The sequence below is a fragment of the Accipiter gentilis genome, chromosome 31, assembly GCF_929443795.1.
Source record: "Accipiter gentilis chromosome 31, bAccGen1.1, whole genome shotgun sequence".
In the NCBI taxonomy this organism is placed as follows: Eukaryota; Metazoa; Chordata; class Aves; order Accipitriformes; family Accipitridae; genus Astur; species Astur gentilis.
Window position 1 is genome coordinate 3,482,300 of NC_064910.1, and position 24,733 is coordinate 3,507,032.

The window sequence follows — 24,733 nt, forward strand, 5'->3', positions numbered from 1 at the left end:
GCGGCTCCTCCGTGCGGTCGGAGCGGGAGAGCGGGCTGGGTTCGATGCGGGTCGGCGGTCGCGACAAGTGGCCCATGGACACCCCGCTGAGGCGGGAGTCGCCCCGCCGCGACCCGGATGCTTCGCCGAACCCTCCTCCGCCATCTTCCCCGCCGCCACCGCTTCACCCGGCGCCGGGTAAACAGCGAGATGAGAAAAAAACGGCTCTGAGCAAGGTGAGGGGGTGAGGGGGGGGCGAGGTGAGGAGATGTCAGTGGCCCAGGTAAGCCCCGTTCCACAGGCGGAGTCTTAATTTCAGGAGATTCAGGTGTTCAAACGGGCGTTTCTTCATCTGCGGAGTGAGGGTGTTTATTCACTTCAGTATTTTGAGATCCCCAGCGGTAGCGCTGCGGATTTGCGTGCCTCTTCGCCTTTAATTCTTCACAAATCAAGATTGGCCATTGCTGTGGCAAAGCAAGGGCAAGAACACTTCTCTGTCCCTGGCTTTGTTCGAGCGCTTTTCAGAGAATATTTATATAGAGTACTGTGAGATTTGATTTATTCCCGTTTTCGAAATTGGAAAACCGAAGCACTGAAAATCACTATAACTGAAGTCAGGTGACATTCAGATATTGTCAAGAAATGGGAATAGACTTGTCTGAAGCTTGTTGGCCGTTTTACTGCTTTGTGTGCTGACATCGTTCTGTCCCAAAGGTTTCTGTGCGGTTTCCTGGCCTTTATTATCAGCCAGGTTACCTGAGTGTGGTGGGTTGACTTTGGGTGGCTGCCAGACCCCCAGCCAGTTGCTCTTTCACTCCTTTCTCAGCAGGACGGTGGAGAAAATAAGATGAAAAAAACCTCATGGGTTGAGACAAAGACAGGGACATGACTTACAAAGTGCCATCACAAGCAAAACAGATGCAACTTGGAAAAAATCAATTTACTCTAAATTTTTTTTAATTAGCGATAGAGTAGAATGGTGAGAAACAAAGATTAAAACCAGAACACCTTCCTTCCCTACCCCCTTCTTCCCCAGGCTCTATATCCTCTGCCCCAAAGCAGTGTAGGAGGATGGGGAATAGGGGTTCCGGACACAACAGCCCCTCTCTGCTGCTCCTTCCTCCTCACACTCTTCCTCTGCTCCAGCATGAGGTCCCTGCCATGGGATACAGTCCTTCATAAACTGCTCCAGTGGCGGTCCCTCCCACATGCTACACTTGTTCATGAACTGCTGCAGCATGGGTTTTCTCCATGGGCTGCAGTCCTTCAGGTTAAACCTGCTCCAGTGTGGGCACCTCTCCGTGGGCTGCAGGTCCTGCTAGAAAAGCTGCTCCTCTGTGGGCTCTCCACAGGCTGCAGCTCCCTTCAGGGCATCTCCATCTGCTCCGGTGTGGGGTCCCCCACGGGCTGCAGCGTGGATATCTGCTCCTCTGTGGTCCTCCACAGGCTGCAGGGGGACAGGCTGCCTCACCACAGTCTCCTCCATGGGAATCTCTGCTCCATCGCCTGGAGCACCTCCTCCCTTCCTTCTCTCACCTTGGTGTCTGCAGGGCTGTTTCTCACACTTTTTTCCCCTCGCTCCTCTGTCTCATGCATTGCTGCGCAGCCTTTTCTGTCATTTCTTAAGTACACTTTCCCAGAGGTGCCACCATGGTAGCTGAGGGGCTCAGCTGTGCCCTGCGGTGGATCAGCTGGAACTGGCTGTGTCCAGCACAGGGCAGCCCTGGCCTCTCCTCACACACACCATCCCTGCAGCCCCCACTGCTGGCACCTGGACACATAAACCTAACACACTAAAATATTGTTGGCGTACAAGGCTTAAAAGCTGGTTTAAACTAAATATTTCTAAAAATATATACTGTAAACATTTTGTTTAGTCAATATATATTTTTATGGTTGTTTGTTAATATCTTCTGTTCTTGGCTAAATTGCAGTGGTTCTCAAGCTCTTCATCAGAACATGTCAGTTACCCTACTATTTTACAGTGTTAGCAGAAACTGAGATAGGAAGGTTGTTCCATCTGTCTGCAAGTTCAAGAAGGTAAATCACTAGGAGGCTAATGCTCCAACTGAGGTTCCCAATTTGAGGAAGAGCTTTTAAAGTGGAGTAATATGATTTGTTTAGTCTCTTTCTGCAGTATTTAGATCAAAGATAAATCTCCATTTTCTTTTACATATGCAGGTGGTTATTCGACGGCTTCCTCCTTGTCTAACTAAGGAGCAGCTGGAGGAACAGCTACATCCTCTACCTGCCCATGATTATTTTGAGTTTTGCACTGCTGATCCCAGGTGAGGATGAGCTGTTTGTGCAGGTTTTCAGGTGCTTAAAACCTAATTAACGTATTTTGGATATACCAAATATGTATTTTTTTCCATCAAGACCTTTTTTTTAGTTTTGTTAGTTAAAATATTTGTGAAAAGCTGGATACTTATGCAGAGACAATGTATTCCTGCCCTTTTCTTTTACACTGGTGTTTTTAAAACATAAGATTTTTCTGTATGAATAGGACATAAAATTATTTGAAACTCTGATGTTTGTTTTAACTCTCACTGGTGAAATGCAACAGACTGTTTATCGGCGGTGAGAAAGAGTCAACCTAGGGGAAATATCACAGAAGTTTTTTTGTCAGTGCCATTTGAGCTTAGTTTCTTTGTTTGCTTACGTGTTTTTCTATTTATTTCTTACAGTTTTTCAAATAATCTAGTTTTATTCATTTTTGTGACATTCAAAACTGAAAAAAAAATAGTGGTTGATTTAAAATAAATCAGAATTGCTAATATATAATTTACTCGGTATCACAGTGGTAAAATACTGTTCCCTTTCAAACATAACAATTTCCAGAGGAGAAGGAACTTAACCATTATAATAAACAAAATACCCTGTGTGCTACATCTGCATGTGTTCTGAAAAACTGAAGTATAAGATCCATCTTGGCCTATCTTAGTGTGCGATGACTTGTCCTCCACAGGCACCAGATTCCTTCCATAGACTACAGAGAGATCCTGGATGTTTATCACTGACCAACTTTTAAAGTTAGAGGTGATCCCACCCAGAGCAGATAGCCTTTCCTTCCTATGGAATTGTTTGTGGCAAATCATACTTGGAACCGTCTAGTTCCTGGGCTGATTATTTGAAAGAATACTGCCTCTTCTTGCCACCACTATGTTATTAGATGGTTAACTCTGACTATATAGGTTCTCTCAGAGTCAATTCCACAGTCGGAAAGGAACAAATGTTTATTTAGTGAAACTTTATGGCAGTTGCCTGACCTAGACAGTTACACAGATGTGCAGCAACTAAATAGTAGGTGCTTCAGCTTTTCTGGTAGAACCACAAAGGATGTGAAGTTAGGGAAGAGGAGAGTTTAGTCTGATTGAAAGTCTTTGTAGTTACTTATATTTTTCTTCTGAACCTCGTTATCTGTATTTCCAAATGGGTCTCTTTAAGGCTTCTGTCCCAGCTCTTCATTTGATAAGGGGAAAATAGCAAAGGCAAACCAAAAATTCTCTGAAGAGTGTCTCTGTCTTCAGTGCATTTAGCTGCACAAGTGCCAGGACACAGTTAAAAAAACTACAATTTTAATTTTCTAGAACAATTGTTGGCATAAGAACTTAGGGAGTTAGCTATCTTAGAAAAGAGAAGGCACTGACAACAGTTGTACATACAAAGTTTCATTTTTCTCTCTACTTTCATGTGATGAAATTTGGAGTACTCAAAAATCTTGCTGTCCACTCGTTTAATTGCATCCATGTCAGGTTACTGCCAAAAGATGCTGTGGTTTTTCTCTCACGCTGTATTATTCATCATATACTTTAATATAGCTAGGGACAGAATGTGTATATATAAAAAAGTTTGTTAGATGGCATGTATGACACAGGAGCTCATTCTGGTAGAGGGATGAGGACATGCTTAAAACTTTAAAAATTCATTTGCCTTGAAGAGCAGATCTTAGTGATTAAAAATAACAAGTGTGAAGAAAATAAAGCTGTATTTCTTATATTGTTTTGCTACTAGACTTTTAAGATGCAGCAAGCAAAGAATACACATTTTTAAACTTTTTTTTAAGCATCAATTTCTCTGATGTGTATTACTTGGATTGTCAGTTTCCTTCAGTCCTATGTATGAGCCCTGTAATAAAAATAATGATCTGGGAGAAAAATGTTCTCTTCTTCCTCCTCAGTTTTGGATTCATGTTCTCTTCTGCCTTCATAAATTTAAACTGTCTAGAAAAAAATGTTTTTGTATAAGTAGAGCTCCTTGTCAGAAATTGATGCCAGAAATGATGGAGGTTGAAAATGGTTCAGGAGCAGTTAGTAAAATACTTATTTAGACAAATATTTATCTATGAAAACCTATTAAACACAAGGATACAAGTTTTGTATTACAAGGTCCCTAGGCTGCAAGTACCTGAAATTATATACGAGGTGAAGTGTCAGTGTATAGTTTCCCCTTTTTAGTAAACTTTTCCTAAGCATTTATCTACTAGTTGCTGTCGGAGGGAGGATAGAGAGCTCTTAACTATAGCTGTTTCTGCATTTTTATTTCCAAGGTCATCTCACCCTAGAGGACAAAACAAACAAGATATGTATATCAACTCCAGTTTCTCTGTTTTTGCAGTCTAAAGGTTATCTTTTAAGTTTACAATGTCTTATTATAGGCAAGCTATAAAACTTCTTAAAATTTCATTTAAGTAATGTTATGGATTTATGAGACTTTTTCAGTTACATCCATTTCAGTAAAATCATTTCTGAAAGTGACTGTTGCATTGTGTTTTGTTCATTTTTTCAGATTCATCCGATTCATTGCATTACCTTTATTCTCTCTTGTACATTGACATTAAAATACAAACAAAATATTGTTTCTGTGACTGATTCTATGGCCTTTAGGGATGTTTGTTGGATAGACACACTATCTATAGCTGATAATAAAGACTCTGCCTTCCTGACAGTCTGTCTTGTTCTCGGACTCCAAATATTAACTGTTTTTCCCAGATACTCTCTTTTGTCAGCATGTAAATGTTTCTGAGTCTTCCAAAACTTCAGTCAAGTGATTTAGCTCTGGCCCTGCAGGGTTTGGGTCATTGCTTGGGACTGGCACTGAATGCTGAGTGCTAGGACTTGTTAATAGTGTTGTGAGGTTATGAAAGTAAAGAGATCTGGATAGGAGCTTTTCTTATGTGAAAGCCAGTCAAATAGTCAATGCCATCCCATGTATCACAGACATTGATAAAGCTTCTTGCAAACTGCACTCCTCCTTTTCCCTTCATAACTGCTTCCCAACGTTTTACTTGGGATTATTGTAGGCAAATAGCATTAACGCTGTCAGATGGCAGTGTGCACCCAGGAACTGCAGCTCTGAAGGGGCAGTGCATTTAGAACTTCACGGGAACCGCCACTATGTTCTGGACGGAATGAGTGACAGTCGGTCATCACAACTGCACGGTGTTTCTGCTTCTCCTCTGCCAGGCAAATTGTGCTCATTTATATCTGTAAAAAGGAAAGGCTAAGTTAATTTAAAATTATGCCGGTTCCATCCACTATGTGAATGACATCAGGAGGTGAGAGACAAGAGGATGAAGGCCAGTGGATTTTACCTTGATGTGACAATGTAGATGAGGAGTTAGCTGTTTGATCAGAAATTATTATGTAATATATGAATGGATGGAGGAGTTTATTTAACACTCCAACGTTTAAATGTAGAGATCTATATATTTATATACATGTAAGTACATAATGCTTATATATATACACACCATGATCAATAAGTTGATAAGTATTTTTACTAAGATGTGCTGGCTGTTTTTATAGTTTGCACGTTGCTGTTTATATTGTAGATAACTACTTAAAATTGCTTTCCTGTATATCAGTCTTTTTACACGACTGTAAAAAAACGTGTACAGTCAGACTCATCTGGGTTATTACCATAGATACTGCTCTAAGTGATATCCCAGAGATGCCAACATCACATGCAGTGCATCTGTCCAAAACATTATACAGATGGAAAGCAGCGTTATAGACAGCAAACATATGGCAGAATAGAACCAGCTGTCTGATTATAAAACTAACCATGCAACCTCAAAACTGAATTTCAGATCCTGAATGAAGTCTATGCTGGTAGCTACTTGAAAAAAGGAGAAGGCACATAGAGTTCAGTGGTCCTTCTGAAGGACTCAGCTGGAAGGCAAAATCCTGAAGAGCAAAAGCTGTATTTTATCCAATAACTGCTGCATACAAAGTACAAAAGTGGGTAGGTGAGGGAATCCAGGGTGGGGAGCAGCAGTTGGAAGTCAGGTATCTGAAACCCAGAGTAAGAGACGGTGTTTTATATGCAGGCCAGTGCTAAGCATTTCCAATTTGCTAGGTTTACTCAGCTTCCCATTTAGAGAGTGAATTTTAGGTGGGTTTTTTTAGGCGGTGTTTTTTAGGCTCATTGTACACTTTGCTGGGTAAAAAGCCTAAGACGGGTCTGAAACACTCAGTGATCAGGCTTTTATACACTAAGCACTCTTGACAGCTTATCTTCTGCATGCTATAGAAACACTCCATAGCTGGTATTTGCAAAACATCTAAATGAAAAAAGCCCTCTAGTTTTTTTCAAACATTTCTCCTGGCTACTGTACCAAACACAAATTTGGTGGGTTTACAAAATGATTGCTTAGTTATTGACAGCACTGCTCTTTACGGTCAACTTGTAACGCTCAAAAGTGGGATCTATATGGATGCACATTTGAAAAAGAAAAAATTACTTGGGTTTGTAGTAACTTGTTTCTTTGAGCTGCCATATGTGTGGATCCTGTGATCCAACCCATATTTTTGCTCTTTCTCACTCATTGTGAAATCTGATTCTGAAATAGCTATGGGATTGAAATACATTTGCAACTGTGTGTGTTTATTGTCTCCTGCTGCTGGTGGTGAGTTTGTCTGAAGACAGGCGATGTGTGGCAATAATATTATGAATTATTAATAGTATTTTAAATTTATGGGCTCATGTTCAGGTATGTTCAAAAACCTGGTGTAATGCATAGCCATCACTGAAGGCAGTTTAAGCCAAACTTTTATATCACAGTTGTGGGCGTTTAAAGCATGTACATGCCATGACTCACAATAACTTAGCTGATGGGTGGTAATTCATTAAATTACCGCAGTTTCATTGTGGTTGGTGGTGTGCCAACCCTGAGGTTTTTATCAGGCACATTAAATATTTACCCTTGGGGTGGGATCTATGCCAATAAATTCTTGAAGAATCAGAATTATTTTAGGTAAGTACCTGTTCTTTCTTTTGCCAGAATGCTTTGGATTTTCACAGTAATTGTTCTTCACAACTAGACATAGCATATATATTGATACACATGCATGTCAGAGGGAGTTTATTTATTTGTATATAATTCAGTGGATTATCTTGCCAATTATTAGGTTATTTAATTATTCTTAAAGGTGGAGTGACAGCTTGGCAACTGCCCTTTCACTGGATGCTTTTACTTAACTTCTGTTTCAGTGACAGAAGACTATCTTAGCATGCCCAAGAAGATCCCCAGAAGCACTGCTGTTCATATCTCTTAAATCATGAAATACTAGACTTAAAGCTTTGATCCTGCACAATGGAAGTATATGCTCTGCAATTTAGGGAGACAAAACACACTAGAAATATTTGTTTCAGTTCAGAATAAATTTCACAGTTGCATCCAGGAACTTGGTTGCTCAGTTACTTTTTGTCATCTATGTAATTAGATATGTATATGTAAAGACTTCGATATGCATGTTTAAGGTAGCCAGTTCTCAAAGATGAAAATTGCAGTGTGATCCTTCTAGTTTTACTTTTTTCCTAGTCCTGAACAGAATAGTAAATAACAGAAAATAAACTTATTTCTTGTTGCAGCCTTTATCCTCATCTCTACTCAAGAGCATACATTAACTTTAGAAATCCTGAGGACATCCTTCTTTTTAGAGATCGCTTTGATGGCTATGTCTTCATTGATAATAAAGGTTGGACTATTTGTAAGATATTAAGTATGTATATATATACATATACCATTTTAGAACATTAATTTACTTCCTTTTTGCTAATTATACCAGTTTTTTCCTCAATATACAGTTAATTACATTAAAATGTATCAAAATCTAGCACTTAAAAGATAATGAAGTGCAAAATATATTTGTCCCTGCAGTCTTGCTTGTCTATGTGGTGTGCATGCTTTGTCTGCATTCTTGTAACCTAAGCAACACACTTTCAAGATCCTATTAAGATAATTCATCTTACGCAAGCTTCACAATTCATCACAACAGGAACCGAACACATTGCAAGCATGAATCGTTACACCTTCAGTGTGTTTTTGTGAGATAAAGTTGTGCCAGTAATTCTCATTTTGAAAAAGCAAGACAAAAACTTGACTTCATCATTTTGGTTGCCTGCTTTGAGATACGTACACCTTGACTTTTTAGAGCATTTGCAGACATCTTGAGTTGAGTTCTAAGAACAAGAGCAACAAAATTGGTTGCCATCTTTAAAATGTTCAGTTTGCAAAAGTTTGCCCAACAGTAAAGGAAAAACTCTGTAATGTAGGTGTGGATAAATCCACGTCTCCTACAGTAGCATGAAACTGCCATAGCCAAGAAATGATGCTTTCCCTTTAGTAGTTCCTTGCCATATTCACTTGTACCTTCTGTAAAAAATTGCATGGGTTGTATAAAACAGGCATAGAGTTGTGGGTTTCTTGCATAGACTTTGTCTGTTCTGTATACTCAGTGTTGTGGAGGTCCTGCAAAAAGTAGTCCTGTCCACTCTTACTGGAGAGTTGATCTCTAAAGAAGCTGTCTGTCAAACTAACAAATCCTCTTCAGCATTTCCTACCTGAGATATTTTATAGGCTTCTAACTATAGGATTCTAATCAGATTTGGATGGATTTTCCTAGAGATGGAGAACGATACATTCCTCTCAGTGTGTGATTCCCAGATTTCAAATTCTGTGTGTTTTAGATGAAAAACTAAAAAGAAACTGTTTTTATGGTTCTGCCAAGACTTCACTTTGCCTAAATTAAGCACATTTTTCAGTGTTGGGCTGGACTGAAGCCAGGGTATTCTGTACATTGCAAAACTGAGCTTGGACACTGCCGGCCAATTTGGCATGATTGTGCAAATAAAGAACACAAGTTTTGATCAAAGGTGCCTTCTGGTGAGGTTTATGGCGGCATTGTATTTATAAGGCTAAAATTAAAACAAGGATTACGAGGTTCAATAAGGTTAACAAATGTTCTGACTGATTTAAGACAAGTTTTCAGTGGACTTGAGCAAAGTAAAATCTTGAACTGGCTGCAAGGAGAAACCAGGCAAAATTCAAAAGCTACACGCAGTTCTGACTCCAGTCCAAACAAGAATCCAATATTTAAGGCAAAACTCAAAACAAAGAATCCATGCCAGTAAACACAGGCAATAAGTTGCGTAGTGTATCATAAACAAAGAAGTTTCATACAATTCTATATGCTGAGTTTTATAGTTTTGCTTCTGAAAGAAGGTGGTATGTTTTATTATTGCATGTTACGCAGCATTTATTTATTTTTTAAGCTTTTTGCAAACAGAACTTTACAGAAGCAACTCAATTGTTTCAGATTCATTTCCCAGTAGTACTTACCACTTGTCAGGCTGAGATTTTATATAAATGTTTCTAATCAGTTCATATCTGTGAAGAATTAAAAGGGAATTATAAATGATACTGCAATAATTTTATCGTGCAACAATAGTCATCTTCATTTTGACAGTCTTTTCAGCATGTCCAAAAAATATTTAATGTTTATGTATATAATTCAAATATAAATGTATTTTGTTTTGAACCTAAAATACAGCTACATGTAATTTTTCATTAGAAGTTTAGGATGGGATTGTAGAAACACTCATTTTTCCTTTCAAGTAAGACTGCCCAGCACAAGTTTCAAGAGTTTTGAAAATCTTAATTGAACATAGGGAATGTTTCTCCCTGTCAAAAAATTAAGCACTGATCTCTTTTAAGGTTTGGAGTATCCTGCAGTGGTTGAATTTGCTCCATTCCAGAAGATTTCAAAAAAGAAGCTGAAGAAGAAAGATGCCAAGGCTGGGAGCATTGAAGATGGTAAACATATTTTCTTGGCGTCATGGTGGAAAATAGATTCTATTTCTGTCATGCACTACAAAGTATTAACATAATTCAAAAATTTTTCTTCACAGATCCAGAATATAGGAAATTTTTAGAGAGCTATTGTGCTGATGAAGAGAAAATCTGTGCCAATCCTGAGATTCTTTTGGGAGAGATTGAGGCCAAAACAAGGGAACTCATTGGTCTGTTTTCTTGATTTTTCTTATTATTGAGAATATTAAATATATTGTTTTTATATCTTTATGATATTACCTGCAAGAGCTGACCTGTTCAGTCTAACAGATTTTGCAGTTAAATTTTTGTTAGCTCGCCACGTAGTGGCAGGACACACCCCACTTATTCTTTTAAGTCTCTATGCATGGAGTCGCTTGACTTCACTGGAAGTTTTGCATGCACAGTGGCTTCAGAAGTAGGTCCTTAATACTTCTGAATACTTACAGATGTATTAAAAGATGGAGGATTTATTTTTAAAAGATAAAATAGCTGAATACTTAACAATTGATCCCTGATACTATCTGCTTTTATTGAGAAACATGAAATGATCTCTCTTTGTTCTCACAGTCAAGATTCTGCAAAAGCTTTTAGATTAAGGCAACACCTTGTTTTCTGTATGCATACAGCATGGCTTTCACAGTCTCAGGGGGAATCTTCAGTAAGATCAACACTGAAATCTTCAATGCCAGTATGCAGCTTTCAGGATGACATGGAATATTGATGTGCTGTATCTCCAAGTGACAACATGCAGAACACTTACTCTTTCCTTAGGTGTGACAATCGATCAAGTAGGAAAAGAAAAATCTGCCTTTGCTATTATTTCTTTACAGTGTAAAGGTAGCCACCTCTTTTGATTAGAATCATAGAATAGAATCAGAATCATTTCGGTTGGAAAAGCCCTTTAAGATCATCGAGTCCAGCTGTAAATCTAACACTGCCAAGTCCACCACTAAACCATGTCCTAAGCATCATGTCTACGAGTCTTTTAAATACCTCCAGGGATGGTGACTCCACCACTTTCCTGGGCAGCCTGTTCCAATGCCTGACAACCCTTTCGGTGAAGAAATTTTTCCTAATATCCAATCTAAACCTCCCCTGGCACAAATTGAGGCTGTTTTCTTCTGTCCTGTCACTTGTTACTCCTGTTTGAGAGTTGACTGAAGAAATTTGGAACTTCAACAATTTAGAGTAAATGGAAATGTTAGAAGTATGGGTATTTAGATAATTCTGTTATCAATAACATTTGTTTGTTGCTGCTCTAGATGGGGAAGTTCCCCAACAATTTTTATTTACCCCAAATCTTCCCCAGTATTTGACAGTGAAGTAAAAGCAGTCAAAATTTTTAAAGAACTTTACAAAAAGTTTACAGTTTCAAGAAAGATTTATTAACTTAAAAATATTCTATCAATAAAAATGATTAGTCTTGAGAGGTTCAGATTTCTGAATAACAATATTGGCTGAAGTCAGCTTTACATTAGGAGTTTTAATGGTTTGTTTCTGTTAAATCACAGGAAATCAAGTTAGTTGCTTGCTTTTTTCTGCTATTCAAAATTGTGGCCATTGCTATCAATGTAAAACCAAAGATTGCTTCAGTGGATAGCATGTTCATAGCAAAATTAAGTAAAGATTTAGTTGTATGTCCAGTTTCGAAGGTGTTACTCCTGCTGAAGTCAATGAAAGATGTGCCCAGGACTTTGCTGGTGGAATTGGGCTTCACATTCTCAGCATTTCTCCAGGTAGTGTTACTGCAAACTGACATGTTTTACGCATCATGTCAGATGTGTTGGCTCATCAGTTTCAAACAGAGAAATATAAAACAGATTTTCTCTGTAAGAAGATGAAGATAAGCTCATTCTTCTGGCTTATTTTTTTACAGAGAGCGAGATAAAATATAAAAGTTATTGCTGACACAGGTCTTCATTTTGCAATTTATTTTCTTGTAAAATTTCTTAAACATTGTAAGAAAAACTGCTTAGATTTTTGTTTGTAGTAAGGCTCATAAATAAGATGGGTAAGATTCAGGTTTGATCAACATTCTTTTTCGCTCTCCTCTTTTGATAGGACTCATCACACTGCTTCTCTCCCTTGAACTTCAAGTTATAATTTCTGATTAAACTCAGCCTTAGACAGGACTAGGGCCAAGTTCTGGACTCCCAGTGCAGCTTAGCCTTTCCCCAGACCCGCCAGTTACAATTTGTGATCACTTCCAGCATGTAAAAGTGCCCAGAGGCCGACACTGCTCAGACAGGGGAACTTACGGGAGCAGGGGAGAGAGGCAGAGCTGCAAATCTGAGGAACTGGTAGGGTGCTGGGGACCTAAAATTTGTCAGAAATTATGCACAGGGCCGGGGGGGGGCAGCACGGTGAAATCTAGGGATAGAGGGAGGAAGATCTCAAATCAACAATCTTTTTGGTTGTTGCTTTTAATCATTGATACTTGCTAAAAATAAATACTGAATCCTATCAAGCCTTCCCATTCATAACTGTGTAATAAGGTTTTATCATTCATGAATGGGTTGCCCCCAGGATATTCATACTTTCAAGACAAAAACATTCAAATGTTTTTGGGATATGAATTGTGTCTAGATTTTGGCTTTGCCATTTCAAATTTGATGAAAACTTTATTTCTTCCTCTTTTTCTTTTCTTTTTTTCTTCCAAATCCTGTCATACATTCCAATAGTGAATTTTTTTTCTGGTTTAAGGAAGAATCCTATGCATAGCTGTAGAGCAATTTCTAGTAGTAAACATTTTCTGTAACTCTGTCCTGGGACATCCAAGACTGAGAAAATGTGTTGTAACTACTCACAGCTGTAAGTACATGAATTCAAGTTTGAATTCAATACTGACAGTCATGAATGCTATACATGATATATAATTTGATGATGTTATCCAAGTTTTTGTAGAATTCTGGGATGGTTCAGGATGGTGGCTTAGGCTAGATTTCAGAGTGTGGAGAGACAGCTCTGTAACGTAAGAATGGCTGTGTGATTCAGTAGATAAGGCATTTTATTTGTTATTTGGGAAGCCAGAGTTTTATTGAACTTGCTGATACTTTGCTATGTAACCTGGGACAAACCACTCACCTCTTATTCATCCTGTTTTCCCATGGAGAGGTGAATGCTAAATGGTAGTTAAATGGAAATGTTGTATTAGAATGAAAATGTTTCCTTAATGATGTACTTTGAAATCTGGGATTGAAAAGTGCTATGTGAGATTACAGTAATGTGGGCTGCATATGAACAGCAATATAGCTAGGTTTTGATGTATGAAGTTAAAATGCAGGAGTAGATTCTGAACACACTTCTTTCCTTTTTGGTGAAATAACCATTTGATAAGCAAGAGAAATAAGCCATTCCCTTGAACTGAAGAGATACAATTTTTAATTAAACATTAAATAATCATGCAACATATCTCTGTTGCTTCTACCCCTAACAGCAAAAAAGCAACAAAGTGTTTCTAAAGCAGAATGGTGGGAATGCCTTCAAAAATATATAAAACAAATAGGTTTATTAATTATTTGGCTCCCTTGTAGACAAAGCTAGAAAAAAGGGGTTAGTACTAAAGTAAAGAAATAAGTACATATTTTAGGAGTTGAACACTATATCACAAATTTTTTGTGTTTTAGCTAGAAGAACAACACCCCTTTTGGAATATATTAAAAATAGAAAATTAGAAAAGCAGGTACGTTCAGACTTTTGCCTGAAGTTCAACATTTATGTTTCATGTGGTTTTCCGTTGGACAATTTACAATTAATCGTTTTGAATTCTTCAGAGGATACGAGAAGAGAAAAGAGAAGAAAGAAGGCGGAGAGAATTGGAGAAGAAACGTCTGCGGGAAGAAGAGAAAAGGAAGCGCAGAGAAGAGGAAAGACGTAAAAGGAAAGAAGTGGAGAAGCAGAAGAAAATTTCTGAAAAAGAAATAAGGATCAAGGTACCTTAATGAAAAAGATTATTATTCTGTTGAAGTTATGCAGAAGTTCCTTTGGTATCTCACTGTTTATTTAGTATACAGTGTGGAGATACCAAACCAGTTTTGACTGGAAGGAAGAGTAATGTAGGTCTTTGACTAAGTAGCGTTGTTTGAAAGTGTGACTAATTGCTTTAGGTACAATGATGTGCTGATGCAGTTATTGCAGGTAACTCGGATATCTTTATACAACACTGCTGCATTCTATGCCAACATAACCTGACAGAACCAAATTGTTCCGTGCCAACATGTTGGAATATTATTGCAAATATGGCTTTAACACTTTCTGTCATGTAAATCTTCATCTAGCCAAATTCACTGAGAGTTTTTTTGTGTTTATGCTCAGAACTAATGTATTTTAACAGTATGCTTTAACCAAGTCTTGCTAATTTGAGGCTGTGCTGCCTTATAACAATCTGAATGGGTGTGCTTTTAATGACTTCACTTAGGTGAGTGTATTTTGTGCTATTACGTCTGGACATTTAAAACCTGACTTGTGTAAGACGACACAGATAAAAACTATTCATCTGAACTGAATTTTGTGGTATTGGAAAGGCTTTATAGGCTGTTTTGAAGAGGAAAATTGGTATAAGAGTCTGTAGTTTAACACAAGGACACACAGACTCACTCCAGATCTTGTGGTGGGGAGAAGCCACAGAGCTGTGTACTTCTTTCCTCTATTCTTCCTGGACAACAGTTTCCTTCACCTGGATGTATAAAAACAGTAAGTTATGAAGCCAAATTACAGGGTTTTTTATATCTGGGCATAAAGAAAAACACTGTAGAAGTTCAGAAGAAGAGGGACTCGCTTCTTAAAATGTATTACCCAAAATTGGTTGTCCAAAAAAACCCAGTATTTGTGACATAACTGTGGTGATGTAACCTTGAAAGCTAGTTCTGTCTCCAAAAGAAGAGGAAAATACTACCTGAGAGAAACATTATAGAAGTTTTAAATATTGGAGAAGAATAACCTGTGCTCATTTCAGGAAAAACTGGTAGAATGAAAAGACTGATGAGATGTTCTGCTTATACCTGAAGTGTTAGAGAAATAGTTTGAGACAGTGGGTCCTTCTATAAAGTTTATTCCTGTAATGCTAGACACTGCTCAAGCCCTGTGTGGGTTATTTGTTGTGAAAGGAACAGACTTCTTGAAAATCCCAATCTCCCAGGTGAAAATGTAATTCTGCTAGTATTATAATTTTTTTCTCAGCCTGTATTTCTGTCAGGGTGTATTTATACTAAGCACTTACTTCTATATGCCAGTCTATCCCAAGTAGTTAATATGGCACACATTTTATATATAGTATTTCAAGGAGTGAAGTATTAATCCTGCTCTCTTTGTAGTATTGTAGAGGTTCTACTTATTTATTTTCAATGACATTGAGCTCTGTTACATGATTTCTAAGTAATCATAGACCATAATAATATCTTTATATATAAAACTCAGGAGAGAAGAGTAGGTAAGTGCTTTCTCCAGTATTCTCAGCATATTAAAAAATATGCAGTTGAATGCCTGTTAATGACTGTCACTCCTTAGCAAAAGTAAACTGCCCTTTTTAAATAACTTTAAATTTCATACTTTGTAAAATACATTCCTAGCATTTAAATAAGATATCTTCAATCTTAATAAGTTACTGCTATATTAAATACATTGTTAAAATGTCTGTTACAACAGAGGAGAATAATTTCACATAATAATATAAACAAGTATCTCTTAGCTTCTCAAGAAGCCTGAAAAAGGAGATGAACTGGCCAGTGAAAAGCACAAAGAAAAAGGTGATGAAGCTGACATTGAGGAAAACAAATGGGATAAATCACCTGGATCTGGGAGTATAAAATCCAAATCTTTGGAGGGTTCACTAAAAGAACTTAAGGAAAAGTAAGTAATATATATATATCTATCTTTTAGGCTTCAATTTAGATCCTAAATGCTTTCATCTCAAGGCTTAAACATGATGTAAGTGGTGCATTGACTCGCTGTCAGCAAAGAACTGATTTCATTCTCTGTATGAACAAATCTCTCGCTGTCCTTTTTGTAAAAGGTGTGTTTAGTAACAGCTTAGTGACCTGATGGCAGTATTAGTGGATGCAATTTGTTATTTGTGAAACGTTCTGAAATCCCAGATTGGAAGGATTTCTGCGTGAAAAGTCATTCAGAGTTTCACTGTTATTTCACCTGTTCCCCATTAAGAGCTCTGGTAAGGCCCTCCTTCCATTACTGATGTCAAAGACTAAATTGGCTAGGATGCCTTACTTTTCCTTCCTTGGTTTTGCTGCAATAAACATATGAATATGTTTGGTAAACGGGACAATGGCAGAATAGTTAAGGTGTGAATGATAGCTTTATGATAGATACATGCAGAAGGCTGTCTCTGTCCCCCACTGCCTTTTGTGTTACATATGTAATAGTAGGAACAAGAGGTACAACTCAGTTCCGTTACTACTATAGCCTGGAAATGTCTTGCAGATGTTTTCAGCAGTTGGTTCTCTATCTTGTTCTTTGGCACATGTGTCCCATTGCAAGCAGGATTCAGCCGTGAAACATGTAAGATACATAACTAAGAATAATATGCAGCTGACATAAATAATACTTTGTTCTTCAGTAGAGTTGTTCAGCTAAGCTCTCCAAAGTACTTTGCAGTACATAGGGACAAGCTTGAGCATTTAAGTTAGTTACCTAAGGTATTATATATGAAGTATTAGAGGAAATTTGGGATTGTTTTCTAGGAGCCTTGCAGGCTACCTGCCTATGCTAAGTAGTTTAAATTTTATCTTTGTCCACATAGGTTCTTGATTTTTATGAAAAGTATGCAGGAGCTGCAAATGTTTTCTTAATGGCAAATGGAAAAATAAAGAAACTTTGAACACTGGAAAATAAAACCACTGAATTTGCTAATTGAAGAAATGGTTCACCAATAATATCTGACATGCGTTATTCATCTTTTTTTGTCTCTGACTAAGGACTTCAGACATGGGCTAATGTTTCAATATGTTCAGTATGTCCTAAAAGATGCTGAAAACTTTCATTTCACATTCTGTAATGGAAACTGAAAATATTCAGCAACTCTTTTATTGATGTTCTTCAACAAAGGAAAACAGAACAGGCTCAACAGAAACACTTGCAGGGGCAAGTCAGTTGTATGCTAATAAGGCTTTTTATGTATGAAGCTTTTGGTGGTGCCATGTAACATTTTTACTATTGATCCTGTAAGTTTAATAAGGCATTAAGGTAGGTTTTCCAGGTGTAAAACAGAATCCTTTTGGCTGCGCAGGTACAGTAAGTGTTACCTTGTCTTTCCAAGTGCTCATTTCATCACGATTATTAGTGGGTGTGATTAGGTAGCAAGCTATGAGCTATTTCAGCTGCATCAAGCATTAAAGTTGAACCTACTTTGTCACTGACTCAGAAATCGGTAATAAACTATTAACTTCCAACTCTACATGCAAGAGACTGAATTGCCTGTTTGAAACCGTGTTTTAAGGCTCAGTAGCAATAGCTTTCTACCACAAATTAAAACCTCAGTAGGTACATGAGTGTACACGGTCACATACGGATTTGAAACTATCCCAAACAGAAGTATGCTTCCATTCTGTTCCATTCATTTCTGCTTGCTTTCTCTGGCTGTGTAACTTTCTTTTCTACCTGTAATTTGTACCCTGCCATTTCCATTCTTGCCTGCCTGGTCGCCATGACTGAATTTTAGAAAGAAACTTTAACCACTCTTGAACTGGAGCTTGTATCCCTGTCACCTGCCTACCTCCAGGCCCATCCATTCCTTCCTCGCCCACAGTAACAGGCAGGGGAAGAGAGGAGTACCAGGCAATGCTGCAGCACTAAGTGGAGCTGTGTCTTTCTGGCTTTTTGGAAGGTCACGCTCTGAGCCTTGCTAGGATTTGGAGTTAGTGTCTAGAATAGCATATTAAATGTGAACCAAAACAACTTACAGCCACATACCACTTGAGAGCTAACACAGTATTTTATATATATGTATCTATGCTACAGGTACAGTATCTCTGTAACTGTGATTGATTCAAGTGTCTGTGAAAGCTGGGACGTTGCTTCCACTTGGTGAATGTGTTATGCTAACACAAGCACAGTCTTGCAAAGTGCTGAGTAACTTACCTGTCACTCGGGTTTTGTTGCTGACCTCCAGCTCTTCCCAAGATGGGGCCCTTGTCTTGGCAGCCCCACCAGTGTGCAAGTTCATGGCAGAGGCTGACAATTTTCACAGTCATGTTATTTGGGGAAAAAAAAAAAAAAAAAAAAAAAAAGTAGTGATATAGAAAGATAAACTTTTATTGATATTAAACCATTCTAAATGAGAAGCATATGATCACAATTTGATCACTACAGCATTAGAAAATCTCCATCCTCTCTGTCTGCTGATTCCCAAAATGTGAATAGACTGTCGAAAGCAACTTTCCTGTTTCAATTTTAAGTATTTATACATATGTAATATATAAAAAGGAACTGCCTGTGTTTGCTCCTTTTAAAGTTCAATCTATTCTGTAATCTTTCTTCATTATTTGCAGTTTGGCTTTATGAGAGAAGCACCCGCTTGCTGAACAGGAACAATGAAGTGAATAAGAGAGCTCAGCATTGTATCAGACAGGCAGCAAAATGTTGCAAACTAATAGTCTTTATAATATAGACCCATTGCAGCATAGCAGAAATTAAGTATTATGTTGTGGTAAGGTAATGGTCTTTTGCCTAAATAAAATATGCAAAGGTAGGCTAAATTAGTTGGAGACATAATAAACAAAAGCCTGCAACATAAGTTTTCATTTTCACAAATGCATTCTGCAAGTTGCAATGTCAGTGAATAATTTTTGTTAGCATCATGAAACTTTACACATTGATACATGATACCTGCACAATTCCTTCGGGCCCTGAATGTTCCCATCAAGGGAATATTCATGTACGTGAGTCACTTCAAGAACAGGCCACAAGAGCTAATCATGCAGCATGTATGTATGTGAAGAGTACTGGGGAACTATTTATGGGACTGGAAAGAGGGATAGAAGTTGAAGAATGTGCCTTCCACAACAGTTGCACAAAAGTCTGATTTTGCTTGCAAAGCTTTGTCCGCTATTTTGAACTGAATGCATAGTCAAGGGCCGGACATACATGGATGAGACATTCAGCAAAATTGCACATAACCCCTTTTTCATGAGAAGAAACCAGCCTTGCCATACAATTGATCTGAATACTGTTGAAGTCAAAGGAAGGCTTTGTATTGCATCCTTCAGCAGTTTTGTTTTACTGTTAATTGCTTGGATTTTCTTTCTTTTTATACGTACTTGTAGGTCACAAAATGATAGTGACAAAGAGCAAAGAGATTTGGAGAGAAGATTTCGAGAAAAAGAACCTGAAAGACAAAGGTATCGATTGGATGATGGCAGAAAGCATAGAGCTCACTATGAGTTTGACAAGTTTGTGAGAAGGAATGAAGAAGAGCTGAAATGGGGGAAAGGATACAACCCAGACAGAGGAAAGAAAGGGAACTACAACTACAGCTTCACTGTGGAGGCAGTAGACAAACTGGGTAAAGAGGACAAGTGTGATGACATGGCATCCAAAAAGGAGCGCATAAGAAATAAGGTTCTTTTATTCATTTAGGATAATCTTTCATTAGTTAAATATGCTTCAAGATCACAGGTTTTGCTTTTGCAAACTCAGCATAAAGATGCTTTTTTAAAAAAAGCAGATCTTTATTTCATTTTCAGTAAAACGCAGACTACTTTCTACTGTTATCAGAGGACAACAGCATTTAAAATAAGGTTACAGGTCTCTGCTCACTCATATTTACAATATATAAAAGACTTTTTGTCTTCCTTTTAACTCTAGCATTTTTAGAACACTATTCTTGGAAGCCTTGTATTTTATGAATGTATTAAAGATTTTTATACTTCTGATCAGTAATGAAATTTAAAAACTGTGACATGCTGGTCTTTTAAAAATGTACTTCCATTACCCAGCTCATAAAGTAATTGTGGATCAGCCAGGCATTGCTTGGTAGAGGAACTATAAGGACTTAAATAAATGGCTAATACAGAGACCATTGTATTTAGAGGGTGTGAATATGCAAATTCTTCAGTATTGTATACGTGCCAGTATGAAAAGCCTGTTGTTTGGTTAGGATGAATTATTCTCGTGGTTGTTGTCAGGGAAAGAGCAGGTGCAAAACCAGTGCAAGCGGGGCCTGTAGTAGGGTGTGCATGTCCGTTATTGTCTCCCAGAGACATGGACATAATTTTTCTCAGAATGCCTGATTTCAGGGTCTTTTCAGGAGGTGGCTCTCCTTGTTACCCTCATTCTCTCTCCCTTTCTGATCCTAGATTTTCCACAAAAGATGACTGAAACACTGTTTTGTGTAGAAATTCATTCTGTATGTGAAACTTCTTTCAAACCAAGTGACTGATCAGTCATGTGGGCTAAGGCTGACAAAGAGTAAAGTGGTCACGTCCCGAGCGAGTCTGTGTGGAGTGTGCATAGAGCAAGTCCAGGTGGACTCGCTGTGCGCGTCAAGCAAGTCACCTTGTGCAAACACAGAAAGCCTCGTGTGCCCCGCTTTTTGTTTACGCAAAGGTCAGCTAGGCAGTATGGGTGAGATTTGTCTGCATATACACATCAACCACTTGCCGCGCACACCAGCGGCTCAAGCTGTAGAACAGTCAGAAAAATGGCTAGTTCAGAAACAGGAAGATGGGAAAGACAATTTTCCTCCTGCTTGCCACGCTGCTCTTGAAGTCTGATGAAATAATCTGCAACCTTGGAACTGGATGGTGGGTCTTGGGGGCCCTTTGCCAACCCTAAGAAGCCACCTCCTTTTTATTTCTTCCCGTTGCACTTCTGGTAGCTCGCTGAGTCTGTGGATTAGTGCACACTTCAAGTGCTAGATTTGTTCCTTAAACAAAATAAGCAATATCAGTAAAGTTCTTTGCAGTGTGGTGACTTTTTTCCTTAGAGTATTTATCGTGTAGGTAAGAGTTAGGGGCTGAGTTTTCCAACTTACCAGTAGAATTAACAATGCCAACACAAGTTTTTAGGCAGAGATTGAGCTGCTTTCTGATCTTTGTAAGAATTAATTAGAATACAGGCAATTTCCAGTGTCAGTAACAGTTGTGCTAGCTTTCATGCGGACTGTGAAGTACAGAGTCTGTGATACGAAAAATAGTTTATCATAAACTTTCCAGTGGGCACTGCTTATCAGAGGATCTAGTTTTATGCAGCTGTTTGTGATGTAGAAAGATAGATGTTATGCGTTTCACACCACACCACAAAGCACTAACTAGAATGATCTAGTTGTATGGCCCAATACTGCATCTAGATACCTGGTCTAAAGAGATGGAGAAAAAAGTGGAACAAAAAAGACAGAGGTGAAGGAAAAAGAAAGAAAAAGGGAAAATGTATATTGGGAATAACAAAACAGAATGAAAGAACAGAATGACTTCAGATTATGAAGGCAATTGGAAATTAATATTGATGTAGGACAATTTCAGTGCTCTGCCACTGTCTTAAAATAGGCTGTTTAATTTTGTTTGCTAAACTTAACAGAAGACTTTGGTCAAAAAGCTCAGGTTTTGGTGAATGGGTTGCTTCATAACATTAAAAACTGGTATTTGTGAGAGTAAAATACTCTTAGTAGGAAAAGACATATTAAGCAGAGTTCCTAAACAGTATGGTTTATTATTGAAATTTCAAGAATAAAAAGTGCTCTCAAGAGCTACAGAACACTTCCATTTGCATGTTTGAGCTGTTTTCCTTGTAAACTGGCACTTTGCATTTTCCAGTGATCAAATCAGCATGTGTACGATTGGGTCACTCCCAAAGCCTGCACATGCTCAAATTGTACTTACTTTGTTTATTATCAGCAGGTGAATTCCCCTGCTCTCATACTCAGTATGGAAGGCATGATGAAGTGGAGCAATAAATGTGCAATTTTATTTTGATACGTGTAATTCAAATGTGCATGCCATGTTTAAATTGTGGTAACGATTGATGATTTGAAGAGCGTTGCACACATATAACTTGGTAAAGTTCAGTTGAGGATAATTTTCTAGCTGTTACGTGCTAAACTCTTCTGGTTTGTCTTACTTGTTTATGCTTATGTTTAATATTTGTTATTCATCTGCAGAGTTGCAAGTGCACAGGCTGTTGTTCTTCTGGGCTGATGCTAGTGAAGTTAGCAGCATTTTTCGGTTTTACCTGTAATACTATGTTTGATAATTGTCTGCAGTATTTCTCCTTGTTTACATTAACTGTATCATAGGGCCTTTAATTTTTACAGCTTTCTTCATTTATTCAAAATGCTTGGCTCCCAAGAATAGTGTTACAAACAAGACAGATGCTAAATACTGAGTCAATTTTCATTACACTCCATTTTTTTCCTGGGTCTTAGGAAATGTAAAGCGATTTAACACAAAATCTACTTTCTTCACAAACATTCATCACTTTAAAATCCCACATATGTATCCAACACAGGTTTCTCAGAGCATTAACCACATCTCCTTCCTTCCAGGATCGCCCAGCCATGCAGTTATACCAGCCAGGAGCTCGCATTCGAACACATATGGGATCTACAAGTAAAACCTATGACTGCAGTGGGAAATCCTTTGAAGATGTCCTTGATAAAAAGTATGAGGCAGATAATTCAGCTGGAGGTGGTTCTGAAAAGAGCGAAGAAGCAGAATAAAACAAACTGGAGGAAAGACTTGTGAAAAGGGATGAACTTAAGATTCAGTGTCATCACAAGAAAATTCCACAGGGCCATTTCAGAACTCCACAGGCAATTGCACCAACAAAATTATAATAGCTCTGCCTCTTACTTTCTGTAAAATAAAGGGAAGAGTGACTGGAGATGTATAAAGTAACTTAACAGCAAAGGAATATTGTTGCTTTTTTACAAAAAGCAGTGCAAACACCATTTGCCTCATTTAAAAGCAGTTCAATATTTTATTAGATTTACCTTGAAATAGAAAAAGTAATAGTTTTAAAGGAGTATTTATATAAGACTTTTCAGAAGCTATTTCACCTTTTCAAGTCTAAAGAAACGAAATATAAATTTGCATCAGCTTGAAATCTGAGGCACTTTAAATGTATTTGGTGCATGATGTGAGGGTCACAGGACCCCTTCCTGCAAATGGCAGCGGCAGAGGCTGCTGCAGGGAGTTGGACTCGGTGGGACCAGCCCTGGGAGGAAGCTCTGGAGCCAGCAGTATTTGCAGGATGAGGCCCACAGTTTGCACAGTTGTGAGAAATGTCCATTGGTATCCGTACCTCATGGTGTTTACGTTGTTTTTCAATTAACTATAGTGTCAGATAAGTGTTGGTAAAGCTACAAGTATGTTGTTAGAGAGTTTCTCATTTTCTGAGCCACTTTTGCCTTTTATGTTTTAATAGATTCTTGTGCTTAAAACAGAAGAAAGCTAACGCAAACCTCAGCACTTATACAGTATATCTGGTTTTAATAAATTAGCTGTTTTTTATGTTTTTTGACACTGACTTTTTAAAAAAAGTGGTTGTACAGTGATGACTTTTTATATGCTAATGTTTCATATAAGTTGCAGTTGCAGGATTTGGAAAATGTATGATACGTGAACGCTCTGCAGTTCTATTTGTTAAAAAAACAAACACACATGAATGTCAGCTGCAAACTACCATTTTGTAAGATCTAGGCCAAATTCTGCCCTCTGATGCAGGCACATAGGTATATATATATGTGTGTGTGTGTATATATATCTTCCATTGGTTTCAATGGTAGCCGCATGTTTACAGAAGGGCAGAATACATTCATTTATCTTTCATGGCTGAAAATTTCTTAGTTGTCTGAAACCGAGACCTGCTTTGTCGTTGAAGTTAAATAGTAAGATATTAATTTATTTTTACATCCTCTTTGAACATTTTATTATTAAGCATAACATCTAATTGTTCTAGATTGAAAAATTATTTATTGTATTTTCCCAGATATTATGCATTAAATAGAATAAAAGCAAAAAGATTTTGACTATGATTTTGAGACGTGGTCTTTTTTTCGTGCGATTTTTTCATCTATTACTCTAGAAAAATTAAGTAAGATGCTATGCCACTTTGTAGTCTTCAGAAGCAGGTAAAAATACAGTTGAGAAGAACTTTAATATCAAGCTATGTACACGAGCGGCCAACTAAAATTACATCAAGGTTAAGTAAAACTGCTGTTAGAGCATCATTTGGGTCTAGCTCCATCTAAAATTTGTCTTGTTTGCCAAGTTCATCCAGACTGCAGAGAAAGGATTTTGTCATGAGTCGGTGTTAGCACGGGGCCGGCTTTCCCCTCAGCGAAAGAGCCTGGCTCCATCCAAGGAGGAGGAGACTTGCCTGGAAAGTTCTCCTGCAGCAGAGCCAGGCAGAGCTGAGATCCTCACCAGACGAGAGTCTGCTCAAAAGCAAGTATTTCCCACCCGTTTGGATGCCCCGGGGAGACTGGAGGATGGGTCTCGCCTGGGAGAGGGACCGGCAGGACACAGAAAAGCTGTGATTTTACACATGCTTGCAAGCCTGAGCTTGGTATCTTTTGGCCAGTGGTGGCTTTCAGGCTACTCGCCCACCTTCACCCAGGCTTGATTTTTGAGCCTCACTATAGTGTCAGAGGTGGTACGGAAACCCAGCTAAACTGGACGAGCACAGAAG

At 38.1% G+C, this 24,733-nt stretch overlaps 1 protein-coding gene across 5 annotated transcripts; it reads left to right on the forward strand.

The window, feature by feature from the left end:
* On the forward strand, positions 1–24,325 carry UPF3A (UPF3A regulator of nonsense mediated mRNA decay). 5 transcript variants are annotated; one of them, XM_049834228.1, is made up of 10 exons: positions 1–215; positions 2,161–2,267; positions 7,855–7,961; positions 9,980–10,078; positions 10,174–10,284; positions 13,723–13,778; positions 13,870–14,028; positions 15,783–15,943; positions 19,372–19,446; positions 22,587–24,325. In XM_049834228.1, exons 1-10 carry the CDS (start codon positions 45–47, stop codon positions 22,783–22,785), a joined length of 1,245 nt encoding a protein of 414 aa, XP_049690185.1. In that variant the 5' UTR covers positions 1–44; the 3' UTR covers positions 22,786–24,325. The 5 variants fall into 5 exon arrangements, with proteins under 5 accessions (XP_049690185.1, XP_049690183.1, XP_049690186.1 ...); XM_049834226.1 differs by having other exon boundaries at positions 19,372–19,610; positions 22,587–22,770; XM_049834229.1 differs by lacking the exon at positions 19,372–19,446.
* Positions 24,326–24,733: the final 408 nt, after the last annotated feature.

Coding starts and splice junctions, on each gene's coding strand:
- UPF3A (XM_049834226.1), top strand. CDS start 45: ATGCGGGTCGGCGGTCGCGACAAGTGGCCCATGGACACCCCGCTGAGG. Junction 10,285..13,722: donor CAAAACAAGGGAACTCATTG/GTCTGTTTTCTT, acceptor TTTGTGTTTTAG/CTAGAAGAACAACACCCCTT. Junction 13,779..13,869: donor ATAGAAAATTAGAAAAGCAG/GTACGTTCAGAC, acceptor TGAATTCTTCAG/AGGATACGAGAAGAGAAAAG.